The sequence below is a fragment of the Anomaloglossus baeobatrachus genome, chromosome 7 (assembly GCF_048569485.1).
Source record: "Anomaloglossus baeobatrachus isolate aAnoBae1 chromosome 7, aAnoBae1.hap1, whole genome shotgun sequence".
Taxonomy (NCBI): Eukaryota; Metazoa; Chordata; class Amphibia; order Anura; family Aromobatidae; genus Anomaloglossus; species Anomaloglossus baeobatrachus.
In genome coordinates, this window is record NC_134359.1 from 242,248,030 (window position 1) to 242,270,457 (window position 22,428).

General features: G+C 46.9%; 1 protein-coding gene across 2 annotated transcripts in view; it reads left to right on the forward strand.

Moving 5' to 3' along the window:
• Positions 1-22,428, forward strand: part of TMC5 (transmembrane channel like 5) — a 203,667-nt gene that overhangs the window by 119,338 nt on the left and 61,901 nt on the right. For both annotated transcript variants that reach the window (XM_075319132.1, XM_075319133.1), the window contains exon 9: positions 1,314-1,465. In XM_075319132.1, coding sequence (XP_075175247.1) covers positions 1,314-1,465 — 152 coding nt within the window. The remainder of the gene's footprint in view (positions 1-1,313; positions 1,466-22,428) is intronic.

Sequence of the window (22,428 nt, forward strand, 5' to 3'; positions counted from 1 at the left end):
TGTCTCTCTATCACGTCTTTCGCAGAAGGTGGCATTTCTAGTGGCGGTTACTTCACTCCGTAGAGTGTCAGAGCTTGCAGCGCTGTCATGCAAAGGCCCTTTCCTGGTATTTCACCAGGATAAGGTGGTTCTGCGTCCGGTCCCGGACTTTCTCCCTAAGGTGGTGTCCACTTTTCATCTCAATCAGGATATCTCCTTACCTTCATTTTGCCCTCATCCAGTTCAGCAATGTGAAAAGGATTTGCATTTGTTAGATCTAGTGAGAGCACTCCGGATCTACGTGTCTCGCACGGTGCCCCTGCGCCGCTCTGATGCGCTCTTTGTCCTTGTCGCTGGCCAGCGTAAGGGGTCGCAGGCTTCCAAGTCTACCTTGGCTCGGTGGATCAAGGAACCGATTTTTGAAGCCTATCGTTCTTCTGGGCTTCCGATTCCTTCAGGGCTGAAAGCCCATTCTACCAGAGCCGTAGGTGCGTCCTGGGCATTGCGGCACCAGGCTACGGCTCAGCAGGTGTGTCAGGTGGCTACCTGGTCGAGTCTGCACACCTTCACGAAACACTATCAGGTGCATGCCTATGCTTCGGCAGATGCCAGCCTAGGTAGGCGAGTCCTTCAGGCGGCGGTTGCCCACCTGTAAGAGGGGGCCGTTTTTACGGCTCTTTTTATCGAGGTATTATTTTACCCACCCAGGGACTGCTTTTGGACGTCCCAATTGTCTGGGTCTCCCAATGGAGCGACAAAGAAGAAGGGAATTTTGTTTACTTACCGTAAATTCCTTTTCTTCTAGCTCCTATTGGGAGACCCAGCACCCGCCCCTGTTCCCTTCAGGCTGTTTGTTCTTTTGTGTACACATGTTGTTCATGTTGAATTGTTCTTTTGGTTCATGGTTTCAGTTCTCCGAACATCCTTCGGATTGAATTTACCTTAGACCAATTTATAAGTTTTCCTCCTTCCTGCTTTGGCACCAAAACTGATGGGCCCGTGATGCACGGGGGGTGTATAGGCAGAGGGGAGGGGTTACACTTTTTAAAGTGTAATACTTTGTGTGGCCTCCGGAGGCAGTAGCTATACACCCAATTGTCTGGGTCTCCCAATAGGAGCTAGAAGAAAAGGAATTTACGGTAAGTAAACAAAATTCCCTTCTTTTAGTCCATACTGCACTCATTTAAGAAAAAATAACTCACACACCCCCCAAAAAATTAAAAAAGTGGAGGAGGGGGGTATGATCAACCTTGTAAAGCTGTATTGAAAATCAGCCTTCTAATAGATGGAAATCTGCTTGAAAATATCTCACTTGCCTTTTTTTTTCTTTCTAGGGCTACTTTGAAAAGACGGTGATGTACTATGGATATTATACAAATAGCACCATCCGGAAAGATGCCAGTCTAGCGCCATATAATATGCAATTAGCATATATATTTACCATTGAATTGTATTTGGCGACCTGTTTTCTCATCCTTCTCATCAGGTAAGGTGATCCGTCATTTATTCTCAGTCACTTTATCCAAACACCTGGAATTATGCCAGGACTCAAACATGCAGTATATTAACCTATAATACATAGTTATATATTTATATATAACCTATAACACATTATTAATGTGTAACCTATAGGCAATGTGGGCCACTGTATGGCTATACATTGACATAGGTCAGCTTTTTGTCAGAGGTATATGAGGAATACTCCCAGGTGGAGAGCTCAATTTGGCTGTACACATGTGATAGCTCTCAAACGTTCATTCGACAGACAGCCATCTTTCTCAACTACTCCATACATATGAGCATTCAGCCGCATGTCCTTGTATTTTTAATATGGAGAGTGGAGAAAACCATTGACGATTAGGCTTTGAAACTTCAACTGCCCCTTCTTTTCCTTTATGTAGCACCCACGGGGCAAGGGTTAAATTACTCGTCGCCGGGCCTGGTAATGTTGGGTCTGGGGATGTCACTTGGTGGCCCTTTTGCCCAGTTTTGTGGCTCCGAGGTGTACAATAAAGAAGGGGGTGATGATGGAGGTTTGATTTTCTGATGCCACCTGTGATATGCGGCCAGGGAATAGCCGCTGCTGCTGTCACTGTCCTCCGAGGTTGATGGTAGTAGCAGTTAAGATGTTTCTGCTCCCCACAGGTAGAGCGAGCCCCGGGGAGGATGTTGAGGGGAGTAATGGTGGGTGCCGAAGCGTGGGGCGGCAGCGCCCGCAAGGTCAGGCGGACCCAGTCTCTGCGGATTCAAGGTTTTATTTACTTACAGTCCTTGTTTTACCCAGAATATGCCGGTCACCGCTGTGATGGGCCCCAGCCGATCCCAGATCAGATCAGAACCGGTACAGTGGACGGTGGGCCCTTCCTCCTTGTGCTTGGTGTTGGATTCCCGTAGCCTGAAGCTTCTTGGGGACCCTGGTTCTTGAAAAGTATTTTAGCCCCGTCCCGTATGCAGGTGCGCGGGTCTATTGTGGGGCCTGCCTTGGAACACGACCCCAGATCCTATATAGCACTGTGCTTCGGGAGCTGTGGGGGCCATAGGGACGTGCAATCCCCCTGGCAGGCAGAGTTTGGTGGACAACCTGAAGTGTAATCCACCCTAGGATTCTGCACCCTGCACTGCGCTGGTTCTGAGGGAGCAATGAAGCTCTCCCCTCGGCGACTGTATTCACTTCTGCGTCCCATGAGAGCCAATGGTAAAACCCAACTGCTCTCTTCCTCTCTTGCTGGAGAACTGCTGACTGTTGTGTTGCTCCTAACTCCCCCTGGAGGCTGTTCCTCCCCCGGTTCCCTGTCACTAGTGAGTGTCAGCCCCCCATGTTTGGTGACTGCTTTAAGACCCAACCCTAGCCGGTCCCCAGTGGGGAGGCCAACCTGGTTGTGTATGTATATCGGTGTGTGGTGGAACAAGTTCATCCATAGAATACATAGAACTCATGGGGACTTATACCAAAACTCTTTTTTGGTGCTGACCACAGATAAAATATTCAACTGAGTAGGCAGGGTCATGGCACAAAGGCACACTCAAAGAGGTGTTTCCCAATGTTTAAAGACATAGAAAGGGACACTTCTAAAGTATTTTTGGTCCTCTTAAAGCCACTTAGTGTTCTCACACACCAAGGTACCCTTTTTATGCTCCTTAGAGTTTGCCAACAAAAAATACCCTCCACACACAGTATAATACCAAAAAAGAATGCTACACATGTACAATATGATTTCCTCACAATACCCCCAACTCAATATGATGCATCTACAATGCCGCCACCCATTTTGATGGCCCCCAAAACCCCACACACAGTATGAAAATCCCACACAGTCACCATTCCAGTATCATGATCCCCATGCATTATGATGGCTCACACACAGTATGGTGGCCCCCAGTCTGGTCCAACAGGCCCTACACACAATTTTATGGCTCACACACAGCATGATGGCCCTAGAGCCCCCCACACAGTATGATGGCCCCCACAAACTCTAACACACAGTATAATGGCCCCCACAGTTCTCACCACACAGTTTAATGGTTACCACAATCCCTATCACAGTAAGATGGCACCCATAGCTCCTCCACATAGTGAGATGTCTCAGGAAACCCCACACACACAATGATAGTTCCCATTACTCTTCAGGCCCCCTTCACACGTCCGTGTCTCCGGTACGTGTTAGGTCCGTTTCCGTATGTACCGGAGACACGGACACACGTACTCCAATGTTATTCAATGTATGGAGTTACACAAGGTGCGTGTGTCCGTGTGCGTGATACGTTTTTTTGTCCGTAAAACATGGATGCATGTCCGTTTTCTGCACGGAACATGCATACACGCACCCAATGAAAGTCTATGGGTCCGTGAGCACACGTACGTGACACGGATGCATCTCTGTATGGTCCGTGTACATTTTGTGCTTTTTTGAAGTGATGTCGGTCAATCTTTTTTTTCTGTGTATGTCAGTCAATCTCCCTCAGTCCGTCGGTCAGTCTCTCTCTCTTGTCTGTCCCTCTCTCAGTCTGTCGGTCAGTCTCCCCCCTCATATTCACCATTCCCCGATCACTGCCATGGCGCTGCACAGCTGTTAAAAAAACTCCGGCGGCTTTTGCTATTTTGAAAAAGCCGGCCGCCCATTATTCAATCTCGTATTCCCTGCTTTTCCCGCCCACCGGCGCCTATGACTGGTTGCAGTGAGACACGCCCTCACGCTGAGTGACAGCTGTCTCACTGCAACCAATCACAGCCGCCGGTGGGTGTGGCAATATCGAGCAGTAAAAAAAAATATAAATAATTAAAAAAAAACGACGTGCGGTTCCCCCCAATTTGGATACCAGCCAGGGTAAAGCCACACGGCTGAAGGCTGGTATTCTCAGGATGGGGAGCTCCACATTATGAGGAGCCCCCCAGCCTAACAATATCAGCCAGCAGCCGCCCAGAATTGCCGCATCCATTAGATGCGACAGTCCCGGGACTGTACTCGGCTCATCCCGATTTGCCCTGGTGCGTTGGCAATCGGGGTAATAAAGAGTTAATGGCAGCAGCCCATAGCTGCCACTAAGTCCAAGATTAATCATGACAGGCGTCTCCCCGAGATACCTTCCATGATTAACCTGTAAGTTAAAGAAAATAAGCACACACAACAAAAAATCCTTTATTTGAAATAATAAACAAAAAAACCACCCTCGTTCACCACTTTATTAAGCCCCGAAAACCCCTCCAGCTCTGGCGTAATCCACAGAGGTCCCGCGACGCTCTCAGCTTTGCTACATGAAGGTGACAGGAGCTACAGTAGAACACCACGCAGCAACTGAGGTGAGTAGCGCAATCAGCGATGATGTCACTCGCGGTTACTTGCGGCCACCGCTGGATCCTTCAACTGTGACAGCAAGTCGCCGGAGTGACAGCGATGAAGTCACACGTGAGTTGCGGTCTCGGGTGGAGGATCCAGCTAGCCGCGGGTAACCTGAGTGACAGCAGCACTAATCGCGCTGCTCACTTCGGTCACTCAGGGAATTAGCGGTCACCGGTGAGTCCTTCACGGGTGACCGCTAATCAGTACGCTACACAGACAGAGCCGCGGGATGACAATGAAGTCGGGTGAAGTTCACCCAAGTTCATTCTCATCGCGCGACTCTGTCTGTCTGCTGTCAGCAGGCATATAGCAACGTCATTGTGCATCACACACGGAACATTTTACACGGAGAACACACGGACATTACACTTACGTATCTCACGCACACACGGACATTCCACACGCACACACGGCTAGCATACACAATCACACGGATGTCACACGTACCAGATAAACGGACAAAGAAAATGGAACACGGACCCGAAAAACGTCACGTAAGACATGAACGTGTTTTTCACGAACGTGTGAAGGGGGCCTCAGACAGTATGATGGACCCCCAGATAGTATGATTACCCCCACAGTCCATCGTACAGTATGATGACCCACACCGTTGCCCTACATGGTATGATAGTCTTCACTGTCCCGACACAGTATGATGCCCCCACATTAACCCATACAGCATGATGCCACCGAAACACACTATAACAAATAATAATTTTTATTACTATAGCACCAACATATTCTGCAGCACTTTATAATTCAGAGGATACTTATACAAATATGATAAGACAAGATCTGTGCAGCATGTGGACTGACGCCCCAAGCAGCAGGCACGATCTGGTGATGTCACCACACTACAGCACAAAGTCTCATACGCACAGGCTGAAAGGTTGAACAGAGTGCCGATGGTTCTCTGTTCCACCATTGTCTTCAACTACCTTTGACTTCACCTACCTTTAGCCACCTTGACACAAGTGTAGACGAATTCCTAGGTCACAATGAAAATGTTCTGAAATGTAATGATTTCCCCTTCTGAAACATTATATTTTGCGGCTATGGACTACTATTTTTCATAAACCATAAAATGGAAGCAATAACATTTGCGTTCACCTGCCTTGCCAACTCTGTCTATTTGCATACACTTTCCCTTTAGAGGAACACTAAACCAAGTAATCTATCATGTTCTCTGAACAATAAACAAGCAGTGTTGAACGTTGAACTGAGGTAACAATTACCCACTAGATATATTCATCCTGAGGGCCCAATTTTCAGCTAAATTTCCTGACCTTTGTTTCCGAATTTGCATATTCTTGTATATAATAAAAATGAGTTTGTTAAATTAATGATGAGATGATGCTCTTGTCTGTAAATGCTGCATTAAGTGTATTGTGCCAAGCACATCCAGTCCTGCAAAGGGCCCAACAGGGAAATCTCCTGCTCACCCACGGGCCAGTCTGAGCCTTAGTACCATATTTTTCGGACCATAAGACGCACCCTGGTTTTAAAGAAGGAAAATAGGAAAATAAAATGTAAGCAAAAAATGTGGTCATGACACTGTTATGGGGCGAGGATCTGATGCTGAGTGACACTGGTATGGGGGGAATGCCCCCAAATTCTCTACTAAGGTACCCCAGCCTGGTAATGATCCTCCTGCCTTGTATATGATCCTCCTGCCTTGTATATGATCCCCATGCATGTATATATGTGCCCCATCCTGGTATATATTCCCATCCTGCTATATACTCCATCCTGCTATATACCCCCATCCATCCTGCTATATACCCCCATCCATCCTGCTATATACCCCATCCATCCTGATATATACCTCCATCCATCCTGCTATATACCCCCATTCATCCTGCTATATACCCCCATCCATCCTGATATATACCCCCATCCATCCTGGTATATACCCCTATCCATCCTGCTATATACCCCCATCCATCATGATATATACCCCCATCCATCCTGGTATATGGTCGCATCCTGCTATATACCCCCATCATGCTATATGGACTGCATCCTGTGGCACACAAAAAAAAATAAAAAAAAACGTTTATACTCACGTTTCCTCGCTCCATGCAGCATCACCTCTCCTCCTGTCAGTGCCGGCAGCAGCGCCGCTGGAGTGTGGAGCAGTCACCGTTGTCTGCAGCATTGCTCGTGCTTTTGTCTGCCTGTCAGCTGACCTGTGTGGAGACCTAGCTGTGCGCACAGCGATGACGTCATCGCTGTTCTCACCGCTTTCCATACAGATCAGCTGGCTGGCAGACAGGAGGAGATTGCGATGCTGCAGGGATCGTGGCCGGTGAGTATACTTATTCACTGCGCCCTGCGCTGATGATGATGCGTGGGGAGCAGTGAATACAGCCGCACATGATGACTCCGGGCTGTAGTTGCCAGGGGTGATCATGCGGGCCGTCTGTAAATTATGCGCGCACCCCCCGCCCATCAATCCGCCCACCTGTCAGCGCCGGCTTCAGCGCTGAGGGACGATGGGCGAGAGCATGGGCGTGCGTATTAAATGAGCTGCTACAGCCTGCTCATGCCCCCGATAACCCACTCCACCGCACCACCCTCATTCCCCGCAGCCACGTTCAGACTATAAGACGCACCTCCCACTTTCCTCCAACATTTGGGGAAAAAAAAGTGCGTCTTATAGTCCGAAAAATACGGTACCTGCAAGAGAAGGGTTACTGATGTTTGTCAATGCAGATTTAAGTATTGGTGCACTAGGAACTTGGCAACGTCAGACAATCGCCAGTGCCCACTCCCATTATAATGTTTCCCACTATGAATATCAGCTAAAGGATCAGAACACACGGCGCGTAATATGGAGCGAGTGGAACGCGATAAAAAAATCGCATTCCACTCGGACCAATAATACTCTATGGGGCAGCCCCCATAAGCGATTGTTTTCTCAGCCCTAATTGGACCAGCATGCTGAGGGTAGAATGCGATCTTGTTCCACTCGCACCCATTCAAGTCTATGGGGTGAGAGAAACATCACATTGCTCTAGTGTTACACCGCACCGCTGTAACGAGAGAGCAGTGCGATTATCGCATCAACCGGTAACGGAGGAGATAGGGAGATAAATCCCTCCCACTCTTCCACAGTGCCGGCCTTCCCCTCTGCAGTGCCGGCCCTCCCTTCCGCAACTGTGGTCTGATCGCACGATTGGACCACAGTTGCATGACACTTGCTTGACACTTGGCTCCCATTGTGCTGCAAGTGTGAGCTGAGTGCCATGCAAGGACTCGCACTAATCCCTGTGTGGCCTCAGCCTAAACAATGCACCACTGGTTGACAGACATAAATAATAGCTTAGGTTAATGCTTATTGTATACAAAACACAAATGTGTCTCCAAATGCCATGGTACCAGGCTTTATCTGTAATGCTTGCAGGTGTGAGCAGGGAGTGGACCCACTGGGTAACAGCACACAGAAAACTTTGAGCGGCTTGACTATGGTTTCTCACCAGGTTTTTTCCAGAGCCTCTAAAGGTGAGGGTGTTGTACTGCAGGTACTAACCAGATGCTGCTCAGGAAGACTGGAGCTGTGACAGCTGACCCCAGGGGTATGGACACGGACCTACTCTACTAGGCATTGCTCCCACCTAGGCAGAATCCTACTCCACACTGATAAGGGGCAATACCCCAAAACAGCTGTCTGTGGATGGATACCTGGCCTTGGTATTTCCCTTGTTATATCTTTAAACTCGTCAAAGAGTTGGATATTGACTAAAAGGGCCACTTAATATGGTGGTTATGGTGGTCTTCTTAAAAAGAGTCGCTCCTTGGCTGGGTCCTTCCCGGAGGGATATTTGGCTATTTTCTGTGTATAGACTCCTAACAGAGGCTCCATGGCCTTTTTTTGATTTAGGTACTAGAACACAGAACGGTATTAGCAATGTGGAACACAGCACTAAACAGCGTCAGCAGCAGTAAGAACCTGAGAACTAGCAACATAAAGACCATGTTGCTCAGGCACCTCCCTTAAGGGGAGGAGTCTTAAATACCTGATGCCTCTCAGCCATAGGCACTTCTTGGTTATGTCATACTGGCCCTTTAAGACAAGGTGCGCGTGCCCTAAGGGCACTCCCAGGAGGCCTGTGCAGCTTGCGCAGGCCCTGGGAGGCGGCAGTAGGGACTGGGGATAGAGCAGCTACCGATGAGCAACCGGGAAGGTGAGAGTGCTAGTGTCCTCGCCGGGGGAGGGGAGCAGGACAGTACGGGTATGCTGGTAAGGGCGATACACTAGTAATACTTTTAGAGGAAGAAATGTTCTGTAATGCAGTTTGTAATAAAGCCACAACATACAGAGATACAATAAACCCCAGCGTCTCCATGGGTGACTTATTACAGCTCGTCTTTGTGTAATATGGCCAAATATAAGAGCCTACTAAATACACTTTTCTTGAATATGTCTACTTCCTTATTGACTTGAATAGAAGCCATTTAGACCAACAAAACTTGGAGATAGCAGACTTTACATATGGAAACATTACTAGTATTCTTGTGCGTTTCAGTTTACAGCAGTGAGGACTTTATAATATTCTGGTAATTAGTAATTAAAATTCTTTTATATGTGCATAAACCTAATTTAAGATGTATGTATACTGTAATATGTACCTCTGTAGTTGGTTGGTAATAATGGTTATTCCTTGTAGTTTAAGTTTTCGCTGGGTAATAAACAGATATGTAGGGTTTGTTCACCATGGAGAACCCATATTTGTTAGAGGGGTCCTCTGCCCATACATTGGTCACATTTCATATGACATTCTGCAGCTGGTACCTTAGTGATCCGTTATCATTTCATGATTTGTGGGGTTTGGACCTTCTGAAAATAAAAAGGCTAGTGAAGGAAAAGATGAGAGATCCCGCTTCCAGGAGGCACTTTTGGTTAAAATCCATACTTTATTGAAAATATGTCAAAATCCAAAAATTGAAGATATGCAATATTTAAAGAAACCAGATGTGTTTTGAACGACTAGCATTCTTAAACTTGGTTTACAAAATGAAAAGGCTGCATTGCTAATGACCTCAATGTTTTTTTATGGGGCAATGCTGCACTTTTCCGCACAACCAGGAGGCAGGTAGCACAAGCACAACTGTGCAGGAGAAAATCAGCAGCCCCTTCATTCTTATGATTCCTAAATGTACTAGAAATTGCAGCCCCACCGATCATAGTGATTTATTTCAGAACGTACAGTATATGGTAATAGGGTATTTGTACTGGACAGTCCATTTAACTTGAAAATAAAATAAATAAATCTTTATTTTTATATAGCGCTAATGTACCGCCCCGCACTTGGCTGCAGCCGAGCCGCAAGGATCCGGGCTCGTTGGTGGGTGGCTCAAGCGCCTCCGGACCCGGGTTCACTTCGCTCTGAAAGGGGTGCTGGCGCTTTTGGAGGGGGGTAGGTAGGTGCACGGCCGGAGCCGTGCTTGAGTTTGTGACGCCACCCATGGGCTGTGGTGAAGGTAGACACCAACGCTGCAGTTACTGGGCACCCGGGGGAAGATGGTAGTGCAGCAAGATGTTAACCCCTCCATGGGCAGGGATGGTGGCTTTCTATCCCCCTCGGTGGGCTGTTCTCTTCAGTCAGGACTTGGGTGGGAAAGGACCTATAGTCCAGACCGCAATCAGTTAATTAACTCAGTCCAGTGGATTCTGGACCTCGTTTCAGGGTCTGAGTACCCCCCTGTGTGCTCTGATTTCCGAGTCGGTTACCTAGGTCGGTACCGGCGGGCCACTACCCTGTCCCAGTCCACCACGGTTCCACGGAGCTGTCTTCCCGGCTCCTGCAGGCTAAGGCCACCATTTGCCTCCTAGCCAAAGGTGCCCGGGCTCCAACCCCAGCACCTGTCAGCCTCCTCTCACTACTGACAACTACTCCTTCACTCATTGACTGACTACAAACTGAACTGTGTTTCCTGCCTCAGGCCCTCTGAACTCCTTGGTGGGTGTGGCCAACCCCTGGCTCCGCCCCCTGGTGTGTCCATCAGACACTGAGAGAGGTGACTAGATTTTAATGGTTGGCTGATGACACCTTATTGGGGGACAGGTGTAGTGCGGGGGTCTATCTGTGACTACCTGGCTAGTGCAGGGCGTCACACTAACATATTCCGCAGCGCTTTACATACATCAGGAACACTGTCCTTATCGGGGCTCACAATCTAAATTCCCTATCTGTATGTTTTTGGCGTGTGGGAGGAAACTGGAGAACCTAGAGGAAACCCACGCAAACACGGGGAGAACATACAAACTCCTTGCAGATGGTGTCCTTGGTGGGATTCAAACCCAAGACCCCAGCGCTGCAAGACTGCAGTGCTAACCACTGAGCCATCATGCTGCCCAACTTACTGACTATATCAGAAAATCCTTGGATCCACAAATTCCAAGCAAAGACTTTCCCATAAATATCCTAAAAGCTGTATATTTTGTATAGCTTTGTTTGAAAAAGTATTGAATCTTTGTACTGTATATCAAAGAAGTTCTTTGAGGGTCTTAAAACTTAAAAAAAAAAACCAGATACTCACCAACCAGACTCTTGGTACTATTCTCCACTACTGTTTATGTCCCCCATAAGTCTGCTTGTGTCCACTGACCACTGTAGGCAATGTACGGCCACTGATCAGCAGCAGCCTTCATGTTCTGTCTAAGGCCTCACTCACATCTGCATACAAATGCGCCAAGTTCAATCCAATAAAAAAATTAATACACCAATATTAATCATTGAGTCAGTGCTGATCCATGATCTTTTCCTCAACTGGAATCTGCCTGAGGAAAAAAATTACAGCATTCTGCATATGGCGGTGTATATCGGACGAGACTCGCCAATGCAAGTCTAAGGGTGCGAGAAAAATATCGGATGGAACATCGACCGTCTCTATTCCATCCGATTTTTATGCTTATACAGTTAGGTCCAGAAATATTTGGACAGTGACACAATTTTCGCGAGTTGGGCTCTGCGTGCCACCACATTGGATTTGAAATGAAACCTCTACAACAGAATTCAAGTGCAGATTGTAACGTTTAATTTGAAGGTTTGAGCAAAAATATCTGATAGAAATTGTAGGAATTGTACACATTTCTTTACAAACACTCCACATTTTAGGAGGTCAAAAGTAATTGGACAAATAAACCAAACCTAAACAAAATATTTTTATTTTCAATATTTTGTTGCGAATCCTTTGGAGGCAATCACTGCCTTAAGTCTAGAACCCATGGACATCACCAAACGCTGGGTTTCCTCCTTCTTAATGCTTTGCCAGGCCTTTACAGCCGCAGCCTTCAGGTCTTGCTTGTTTGTGGGTCTTTCCATCTTAAGTCTGGATTTGAGCAAGTGAAATGCATGCGCAATTGGGTTAAGATCTGGTGATTGACTTGGCCATTGCAGAATGTTCCACTTTTTTGCACTCATGAACTCCTGGGTAGCTTTGGCTGTATGCTTGGGGTCATTGTCCATCTGTACTATGAAGCGCCGTCCGATCAACTTTGCAGCATTTGGCTGAATCTGGGCTGAAAGTATATCCCGGTACACTTCAGAATTCATCCGGCTACTCTTGTCTGCTGTTATGTCATCAATAAACACAAGTGACCCAGTGCCATTGAAAGCCATGCATGCCCATGCCATCACGTTGCCTCCACCATGTTTTACAGAGGATGTGGTGTGCCTTGGATCATGTGCCGTTCCCTTTCTTCTCCAAACTTTTCTTCCCATCATTCTGGTACAGGTTGATCTTTGTCTCATCTGTCCAAAGAATATTTTTCCAGAACTGAGCTGGCTTCATGAGATGTTTTTCAGCAAATTTAACTCTGGCCTGTCTTTTTTTGGAATTGATGAATGGTTTGCATCTAGATGTGAACCCTTTGTATTTATTTTCATGGAGTCTTCTCTTTACTGTTGATTTAGAGACAGATACACCTACTTCACTGAGAGTGTTCTGGACTTCAGTTGATGTTGTGAACGGGTTCTTCTTCACCAAAGAAAGTATGCGGCGAACATCCACCACTGTTGTCATCCGTGGACGCCCAGGCCTTTTTGAGTTCCCAAGCTCACCAGTCAATTCCTTTTTTCTCAGAATGTACCCGACTGTTAATTTTGCTACTCCAAGCATGTCTGCTATCTCTCTGATGGATTTTTTCTTTTTTTTCAGCCTCAGGATGCTCTGCTTCACCTCAATTGAGAGTTCCTTAGACCGCATGTTGTCTGGTCACAGCAACAGCTTCCAAATGCAAAACCACACACCTGTAATCAACCCCAGACCTTTTAACTACTTCATTGATTACAGGTTAACGAGGGAGACACCTTCAGAGTTAAATGCAGCCCTTAGAGTCCCTTGTCCAATTACTTTTGGTCCCTTGAAAAAGAGGAGGCTATGCATTACAGAGCTATGATTCCTAAACCCTTTCTCCGATTTGGATGTGAAAACTCTCATATTGCAGCTGGGAGTGTGCCCTTTCAGCCCATATTATATACTAGAAGGTGGCCCGATTCTACGCATCGGGTATTCTAGAATTTACGTATTGTGCAGTTAATGTATGATTTTTGTTATATATATATATATATATATATATATATATATATGTTGTTGTGTGTAGTTACCAAGTGTTTGTGTAGGGGCTGTACATGTTCTGGGTGTTGTCTGGGTGTAGCGGGGGGTGAGAGCGGTGTTGTTTGTGTGTTGCGTTGTGTGTCGTTATTTGTGGAGCGCTGTGTGTCTGTATCGTTGTGTATGTGTGTTGCGCGGTTTGTGTGGGTGTGTTTTGGGGGGTGGTATGTTTTGTGCAATGTGTGTGTTGTGCGGTATGTGCGTATATTTGTGTGTGCCGCGGTGTTTGTGTGTTGGGTGTTGTGTGTCTGCTGCGTTGAGTGTGCGTGTGAGTCTGAGTGTGCGAGTGAGTCTGAGTCTGAGTCTGAGTGTGCGTGTGAGTGTGCGTGTGAGTCTGAGTGTGAGTGTGCGTGTGAGTCTGAGTGTGAGTGTGCGTTTGAGTCTGAGTGTGAGTGTTTGTGTGAGTCTGAGTGTAAGTCTGAGTCTGAGTGTGAGTGTGCGTCTGAGTGTGAGTGTGCGTGTGAGTCTGAGTGTGAGTGTGCGTGTGAGTCTGAGTGTGCGTGCGAGTGTGAGTGTGCGTGTGTGTGCGTGTGAGTGTGAGTGTAAGTGTGAGTGTGAGTCTGAGTCTGAGTGTGCTTGTGAGTTTGAGTCTGAGTGTGAGTGTGAGTCTGAGTGTGAGTCTGAGTGTGAGTCTGAGTGTGAGTCTGAGTGTGAGTGTGAGTGTGCGTGTGAGTCTGAGTCTGAGTGTGCGTGTGAGTCTGAGTGTGCGTGTGAGTCTGAGTGTGCATGTGAGTCTGAGTGTGCGTGTGAGTCTGAGTGTGCATGTGAGTCTGAGTGTGCGTGTGCGTCTGAGTGTGCGTGCGAGTGTGCGTGTGAGTGTAAGTTTGAGTGTGAGTCTGAGTGTGAGTGTGAGTCTGAGTGTGAGTCTGAGTGTGAGTGAGTCTGAGTGTGAGTGTGAGTCTGAGTGAGTGTGAGTGTGAGTCTGAGTGTGAGTCTGAGTGTGAGTGAGTCTGAGTGTGAGTCTGAGTGAGTGTGAGTATGAGTCTGAGTCTGAGTGTGAGTCTGAGTCTGAGTGTGAGTCTGAGTGAGTGTGAGTGTGAGTGTGAGTCTGAGTGTGAGTCTGAGTGTGAGTCTGAGTGTGAGTCTGAGTGTGAGTGAGTCTGAGTGTGAGTGTGAGTCTGAGTGAGTGTGAGTGAGTGTGAGTGTGAGTCTGAGTCTGAGTGTGAGTCTGAGTGTGAGTCTGAGTGTTAGTGTGAGTGTGAGTCTGAGTGTGAGTGTGAGTGTGAGTCTGAGTGTGAGTGTGAGTCTGAGTGAGTGTGAGTCTGAGTGTGAGTGTGACTGTGAGTGTGAGTCTGAGTGGGAGTGTGAGTCTGAGTGTGAGTCTGAGTCTGAGTCTGAGTGTGAGTGTGAGTGTGAGTCTGAGTGTGAGTCTGAGTGTGAGTCTGAGTGTGAGTGTGAGTGTGAGTCTGAGTGAGTGTGAGTGTGAGTCTGAGTGTGAGTGTGAGTCTGAGTGAGTCTGAGTGTGAGTCTGAGTGTGAGTGTGAGTCTGAGTGTGAGTGTGAGTCTGAGTGTGAGTGTGAGTCTGAGTGAGTGTGAGTGTGAGTGTGGGTGTGAGTCTGAGTCTGAGTCTGAGTCTGAGTCTGAGAGTGAGTGTGAGTCTGAGTGTGAGTCTGAGTGTGAGTCTGAGTGTGAGTCTGAGTGTGAGTGTGAGTCTGAGTGAGTGTGAGTGTGAGTCTGAGTGTGAGTCTGAGTGTGAGTGAGTCTGAGTGTGAGTCTGAGTGAGTGTGAGTGTGAGTATGAGTCTGAGTCTGAGTGTGAGTCTGAGTCTGAGTGTGAGTCTGAGTGAGTGTGAGTGTGAGTCTGAGTGGGAGTGTGAGTCTGAGTGTGAGTCTGAGTGTGAGTCTGAGTGTGAGTCTGAGTGTGAGTGTGAGTCTGAGTGTGAGTCTGAGTGTGAGTGTGAGTGTGAGTCTGAGTGAGTGTGAGTGTGAGTGTGAGTCTGAGTGAGTGAGTGTGAGTCTGAGTCTGAGTCTGAGTGTGAGTGTGAGTGTGAGTGTGAGTCTGAGTGTGAGTGTGAGTCTGAGTGAGTGTGAGTCTGAGTGTGAGTCTGAGTGTGAGTCTGAGTGTGAGTGTGAGTGTGAGTGTGAGTGTGAGTGTGAGTCTGAGTGTGAGTGTGAGTCTGAGTGTGAGTCTGAGTGTGAGTGTGAGTCTGAGTGAGTGTGAGTGTGAGTCTGAGTGTGAGTGTGAGTCTGAGTGAGTCTGAGTGTGAGTCTGAGTGTGAGTGTGAGTCTGAGTGTGAGTGTGAGTCTGAGTGAGTGTGAGTGTGAGTGTGGGTGTGAGTCTGAGTCTGAGTCTGAGTCTGAGAGTGAGTGTGAGTCTGAGTGAGTGTGAGTGTGAGTGTGAGTCTGAGTCTGAGTGTGAGTCTGAGTGTGAGTCTGAGTGTGAGTCTGAGTGTGAGTGTGAGTCTGAGTGAGTGTGAGTGTGAGTGTGAGTGTGAGTGTGAGTCTGAGTGTGAGTGTGAGTCTGAGTGAGTGTGAGTGTGAGTCTGAGTGTGAGTCTGAGTCTGAGTCTGAGTGTGAGTCTGAGTGGGAGTGTGAGTCTGAGTGTGAGTCTGAGTGTGAGTCTGAGTGTGAGTGTGAGTCTGAGTGGGAGTGTGAGTCTGAGTGTGAGTCTGAGTGTGAGTCTGAGTGTGAGTCTGAGTGTGAGTCTGAGTCTGAGTGTGAGTCTGAGTGTGAGTGTGAGTGTGAGTGTGAGTCTGAGTGAGTGTGAGTGTGAGTGTGAGTGTGAGTCTGAGTGAGTGAGTGTGAGTCTGAGTCTGAGTGTGAGTGTGAGTGTGAGTGTGAGTCTGAGTGTGAGTGTGAGTGTGAGTGTGAGTCTGAGTGTGAGTGTGAGTCTGAGTGAGGGTGTGAGTCTGAGTCTGAGTCTGAGTGTGAGTGTGAGTGTGAGTGTGAGTCTGAGTCTGAGTGTGAGTGTGAGTGTGAGTGTGAGTGTGAGTCTGAGTGTGAGTCTGAGTCTGAGTCTGAGTCTGTGTCTGAGTCTGTGTCTGAGTCTGTGTCTGAGTCTGCGTCTGAGTGTGCGTCTGAGTGTGCGTCTGACTGTGCGTCTGAGTCTGCATCTGAGTGTGCGTCTGAGTGTGCGTCTGAGTCTGCGTCTGAGTGTGAGTCTGAGAGTCTGAGTGTGAGTCTGAGTCTGTGTCTGAGTCTGCGTCTGAGTGTGCGTCTGAGTCTGCATCTGAGTGTGCGTCTGAGTGTGCGTCTGAGTGTGCGTCTGAGTCTGAGTCTGCGTCTGAGTGTGAGTCTGAGAGTCTGAGTGTGAGTCTGAGTGTGAGTCTGAGTGTGAGTCTGAGTGTGAGTGTGAGTCTGAGTGTGAGTCTGAGTCTGAGTCTGAGTGTGAGTCTGAGTGTGAGTGTGAGTGTGAGTGTGAGTCTGAGTCTGAGTGTGAGTCTGAGTCTGAGTCTGAGTGCGAGTGTGAGTGTGAGTGTGAGTCTGAGTGTGAGTCTGAGTCTGAGTGAGTGTGAGTCTGAGTGTGAGTGTGAGTCTGAGTGTGCGTCTGAGTCTGAGTCTGCGTCTGAGTGTGAGTCTGAGAGTCTGAGTGTGAGTCTGAGTGTGAGTCTGAGTGTGCGTCTGAGTCTGTGTCTGAGTGTGCGTCTGAGTCTGTGTCTGCGTCTGAGTGTGCGTCTGAGTGTGCGTCTGAGTCTGAGTGTGAGTCTGAGTGTGCGTCTGAGTCTGAGTCTGCGTCTGAGTGTGAGTCTGAGTGTGAGTGGCGGCCAATCCGTGCGGGGGGGGTCGGATCCGAGGCGAGGCGAGCGGCCAATCCATGTGGGGAAGGAGCCAAGGCAAGGCGAGCGGCCAATCCGTGCGGGGGGGGCGGGGCCATGGCGAGCCCAGCGGCCAATCAGCTTTGTGTCACCGTAAGGACACTTAGTGTCACCGTAAGGACACAATTTTGGAGCATGACAGACAGACAGACAGACAGACAGACAGAATAAGGCAATTATATATATAGATATAATTGTATTTCTGAACATGTTTTTGTAAACAGCTAAAATAACAAAACTTGTGTCACTGTCCAAATATTTCTGGCCCTGACTGTAGCTCAAAGGAAAAAAAAAATAATATAAAGATATAGATAGATTGATGATAAAAAGATATTAGATAGATAGAAATCCTGCAGATATATAATTTTCCAACCTCCTATGTATTATAAATGAGCACCCATTAGTGCCTTTCATGTTGAGTTTATTCTACAGCTGTTATGCTTGTTTAACCTAATTAAAAAAATTAATAATTTAAAAAGCAACATGGGATCCCCCCTGTTTTTGATAACCAATCGGGAAGAGCCAATGCGAAGTGCCTCAGTTGGTGCATATTATGTAATGAGCTACTACTGGGGTGCCTGCTGGTTGTTGGAAAGGGTCCATTACCCATGGGTCTTTGCAGCTTAAGACCAGCCCCCAGCTGTCTGCTTTAACTTGGCTTGTTATCAAAAATAGGGGGGGACCCACATCCTTTATTTATTTATTTGGTTGAACAACCATACAAAGCTATAGAATAAACTCAAGATGAAAGGCACTAAAGACTGCAAGTTTATAAAATGTAGGGGGTTGGGAAATTATATATCTGCAGAACATCTATTTTTTTTATCTATCTATTATATAGAAAATATATTTCTTTCATCTATTTATATTTTTGAGATAGGATTTCTTTATTTATTATGACAGCTAGCTTTAATTTTCATATAAAGTATTACAGTATGTAAATAATGATGCTAAAATCACATGTCACACGGATGCTAGGCGAGAACAAAAATCACACACTCACATGACATATACATGAGACTCGCCAATTTTTCTGGCTGAGAATATGAGCGATTTTATATATGCAGGTGTTGCTATCATGCTGTGTTCAGGTCCAGACTTATTAGGTGTCATAGCGGCGTCAGGCTCTATTCACACTGGCGAGCCTGACAGGCAATCTGATGTCTCCTAGTTGATCAACCAGAGCTGGGCCTTTTCTCTTTCATGTGCTCTGTTCCTCAGTCCTGCAGGAGTTAATTCCTGCTGACTTGGAGAATTCTCTTAGGAGTTCAGATTACCAATTGCCCATCAAGGTCATCTAGTTCCTATATAAGATCCTGGATCTTACTATTTAGCGCAGATTATAGCTTCACCAATAGCTCCAGCGATTCTGGTCTTTTTGGTGAACCTGTTTATGGTGATCTTTGTTGCCATATTGAGTGGTGTGAACATTCCCTGTTGTGCGTTACTTCATTCCCATTTTTGTTGTTCCCCTGAACTCATATTGTCTCTCCTGTGTGTTTTGCGTGCATTGGCCCGATTCTACGCATCGGGTATTCTAGAATTTACGTATTGTGCAGTTAATGTATGATTTTTGTTATATATATATATATATATATATGTTGTTGTGTGTAGTTACCAAGTGTTTGTGTAGGGGCTGTACATGTTCTGGGTGTTGTCTGGGTGTAGCGGGGGGTGAGAGCGGTGTTGTTTGTGTGTTGCGTTGTGTGTCGTTATTTGTGGAGCGCTGTGTGTCTGTATCGTTGTGTATGTGTGTTGCGCGGTTTGTGTGGGTGTGTTTTGGGGGGTGGTATGTTTTGTGCAATGTGTGTGTTGTGCGGTATGTGCGTATATTTGTGTGTGCCGCGGTGTTTGTGTGTTGGGTGTTGTGTGTCTGCTGCGTTGAGTGTGCGTGTGAGTCTGAGTGTGCGAGTGAGTCTGAGTCTGAGTCTGAGTGTGCGTGTGAGTGTGCGTGTGAGTCTGAGTGTGAGTGTGCGTGTGAGTCTGAGTGTGAGTGTGCGTTTGAGTCTGAGTGTGAGTGTTTGTGTGAGTCTGAGTGTAAGTCTGAGTCTGAGTGTGAGTCTGAGTCTGAGTGTGAGTGTGAGTGTGAGTCTGAGTGTGAGTGTGAGTCTGAGTGTGCGTGTGAGTCTGAGTGTGCGTGTGAGTCTGAGTGTGCATGTGAGTCTGAGTGTGCGTGTGAGTCTGAGTGTGCATGTGAGTCTGAGTGTGCGTGTGCATCTGAGTGTGCGTGCGAGTGTGCGTGTGAGTGTAAGTTTGAGTGTGAGTCTGAGTGTGAGTGTGAGTCTGAGTGTGAGTCTGAGTGTGAGTGAGTCTGATTATAGCTTCACCAATAGCTCCAGCGATTCTGGTCTTTTTGGTGAACCTGTTTATGGTGATCTTTGTTGCCATATTGAGTGGTGTGAACATTCCCTGTTGTGCGTTACTTCATTCCCATTTTTGTTGTTCCCCTGAACTCATATTGTCTCTCCTGTGTGTTTTGCGTGCATTGTGTACGTGTTTCCGTTCTCTCTTGTCCATATCATTTTTTAGGGTTTTGTTATTGTGTGTTCCAGCCTGTCCCAAGGGTGGGGGAAAGCGGAAGTAAAATCAGGGCTCTGACAGAAGTCAGGGTCATGCTGGGGGTTCAGACCTGGCTACCATCAAGCCTACCTCCAGGATAAGGGATAGCGCAGGGTCTCGAGTCTGAGGGCCAGCCTAGGGGCCCCTGTCATATCTTTAGATACCCTGTGAAATATCACCTATATGCAAATGAGTTGCAGAATTTGCATTAACTTTTTTAATATCAAAGAAAATGATGTATTACAGTCAAGAAGCAGTAGTGGATAATTTCCATTGATATCTATAAAGTTTAACTCATCCACAGCAGCTTGGCAGTGCAGGATCACATAGAAGCCACAGATGTGATATTACACATAATGCGTCCCATCACAATATGACATCCCCTGCACGAAGAGTTTACCTTCTAATTATATTTCCTCCTATAATGTTGTAAATGTGCAGAATTTATCACTGTAAAGGTAAATCCTGGTGATAAGATGATGCTTGCTTACCTCTTCATGTATAGTTTTACCTAAATGTGTCAAGGTCAGGATGGAGTCTAAGATAATAACTTGGCCTCCAAATTCCTCAGCTTTCAATTCAATTATAGGGAACCTGTCATGTAAAACAAGGCTTATAACCTGCAGATATTGGGTTAATTTACAGGTTAATCACGTTCTTATTTCCTCTCAGCAGCCTTTAGCTTTCAGTCATGTTTGGTGCTGGTGCAGATTCAGTCACCGCTCAGGCACAGTGAGCACCATGCCCCCAGCACTGACATACAGATGGCTCAGCATTAGACCCAGCTGTCAGTCATTGTCAGCCGCCACTCATTATGCAAAGAGCAGTGGCTGAAGCCATGCAGACTCACCCCTATGACTGAAAGCCTGAGGCTGCCAGGAGGAAAACAGTTCATATCCTCCCATCAGTGGAGCGCTCAATGCAGATGCCAGGCAGCGTCTGATTGCAATTAGCCAGCAAATTAACCCTATATAAGATTTCCTTTAAATTTGTGGGATGGACTGGAAAAACAAGTCCGATCCATTTAGATCATGCCTCACAACTGTTACGGTCATTTAGCAACTCACAAGGGATATAGGTAGCACACTAAAAAGTGCAACTGACACTGCCAATTCATGTATAGACTAGAGATCCCAACCCTGTAATCCATAGCGATTTCTGCATTAGTTGGAATAGCCCTGACTTCAGAATAAACAATGGCAACTCGGACCTATTCTACCTGATCAGCCATCAAGTGCTTCATGTTCCTCCTAAAAAAACAGAGGGCAGAGCAGGGTGCGAATTACCTGCAGAAGAGAAGGAGTGGTGGAGTAGAATGTGATCCCAGAGTGAGTAAGGCAAACTACAAAATACAAGATAGTGTATACTGTATAGCTAAAGAATATGCCATCTACTAACAACAAACAGAAGATAGGTGCAGAGTGGAGAAAATAAGCAGCAGAGAGCTATCCTAGCTGGTCTTCCAATGACTGGCGTAAGTAAATAGCAATATAGCTGGATATCAAAATGAGAATATCATCAACGGGAAATACCAGCAGGGGGAAAGTATTTAAAGAGGGACCCAAAAGGTGATTGGGCAGACAAACAAGTAATTGAATACACCTGTTATCCTAATAGAAGTAAAGCAAGGATAACAGAAACTAAATACCAGGAGAAGAAAAGGTGTATCTGCTGTGGTCCGATGGACAGAGAAGCCGACCATAAAGCACAGACTCAAGGGTTTGAATCCAGACTCATGACGACAACTTAAAGGATACTTCAAGGGATTTTCAGAGTTCTTGCGAAGTTCATGTCTCCCTGAGCCACAGCTGTTTTGGTGTTATACAGTATGAGGCAAGTGGTTTGCGCATCTGCTGGATTGACAATTTGGACCAGCGGCATTATTACGCCACTGGCCTAAACTGTGTAGTTTTGATGCTACTATATGAAAATAGAGCAGTGGGACTGAAGAAGGTCATTAATTGGAGCTGACAGAGCACCCAAGCAATCCCATCCAATCTTAGTCGAGTACTTACAAGATAAATATGGAAGAGTTTGGAAGCAGTGAACATGTTCGTCCACTAGACTGCTGAGATAGCCAGTTTCTTTGACAGCGAGCAGTAAACAACAAAAATAAACTTGTTACCATCAGGGGATCTGGAGGAGATTTTATCAAAAAGTAAATAGGAAACCGTACCCATGTACAAATATTAAAAAATCTAAAGGGTGCTTTACACGCTGCGACATCGCTAAGGATATATTGTCGGGGTCACGTCATTAGTGACGCACATCCGGCGCCGTTAGCGACATCGCAGCGTCTGACACCAAGGAACAATGTGCAACAATCACAAAAACGTCAAAAATCGTTGATCGTTGACACGACGCTCCTTTTCCAAATTTCGTTGGTGGTGTATGCCGCTGGTTGTTCATCGCTCCTGCGGCATCATACATCGCTATGTGTGACGCCGCAGGAACGACGAACATCTCCTTACCTGCGTCCACCGTCAATGAGGAGGGAAGGAGGTGGGCAGCATGTTCCAGCCACTCATCTCCTCCCCTCCTCTTCTATTGGGCGGCCGCTTAGTGACGCCGCAGTGATGTCGCTATGACGCCGAACGCACCTCCCCCTTGAAGGAGGGATTGTTTGGCGGTCACAGCGACGCCGCTGATAAGGTATGTGTATGTGACGCTGCCGTAGCG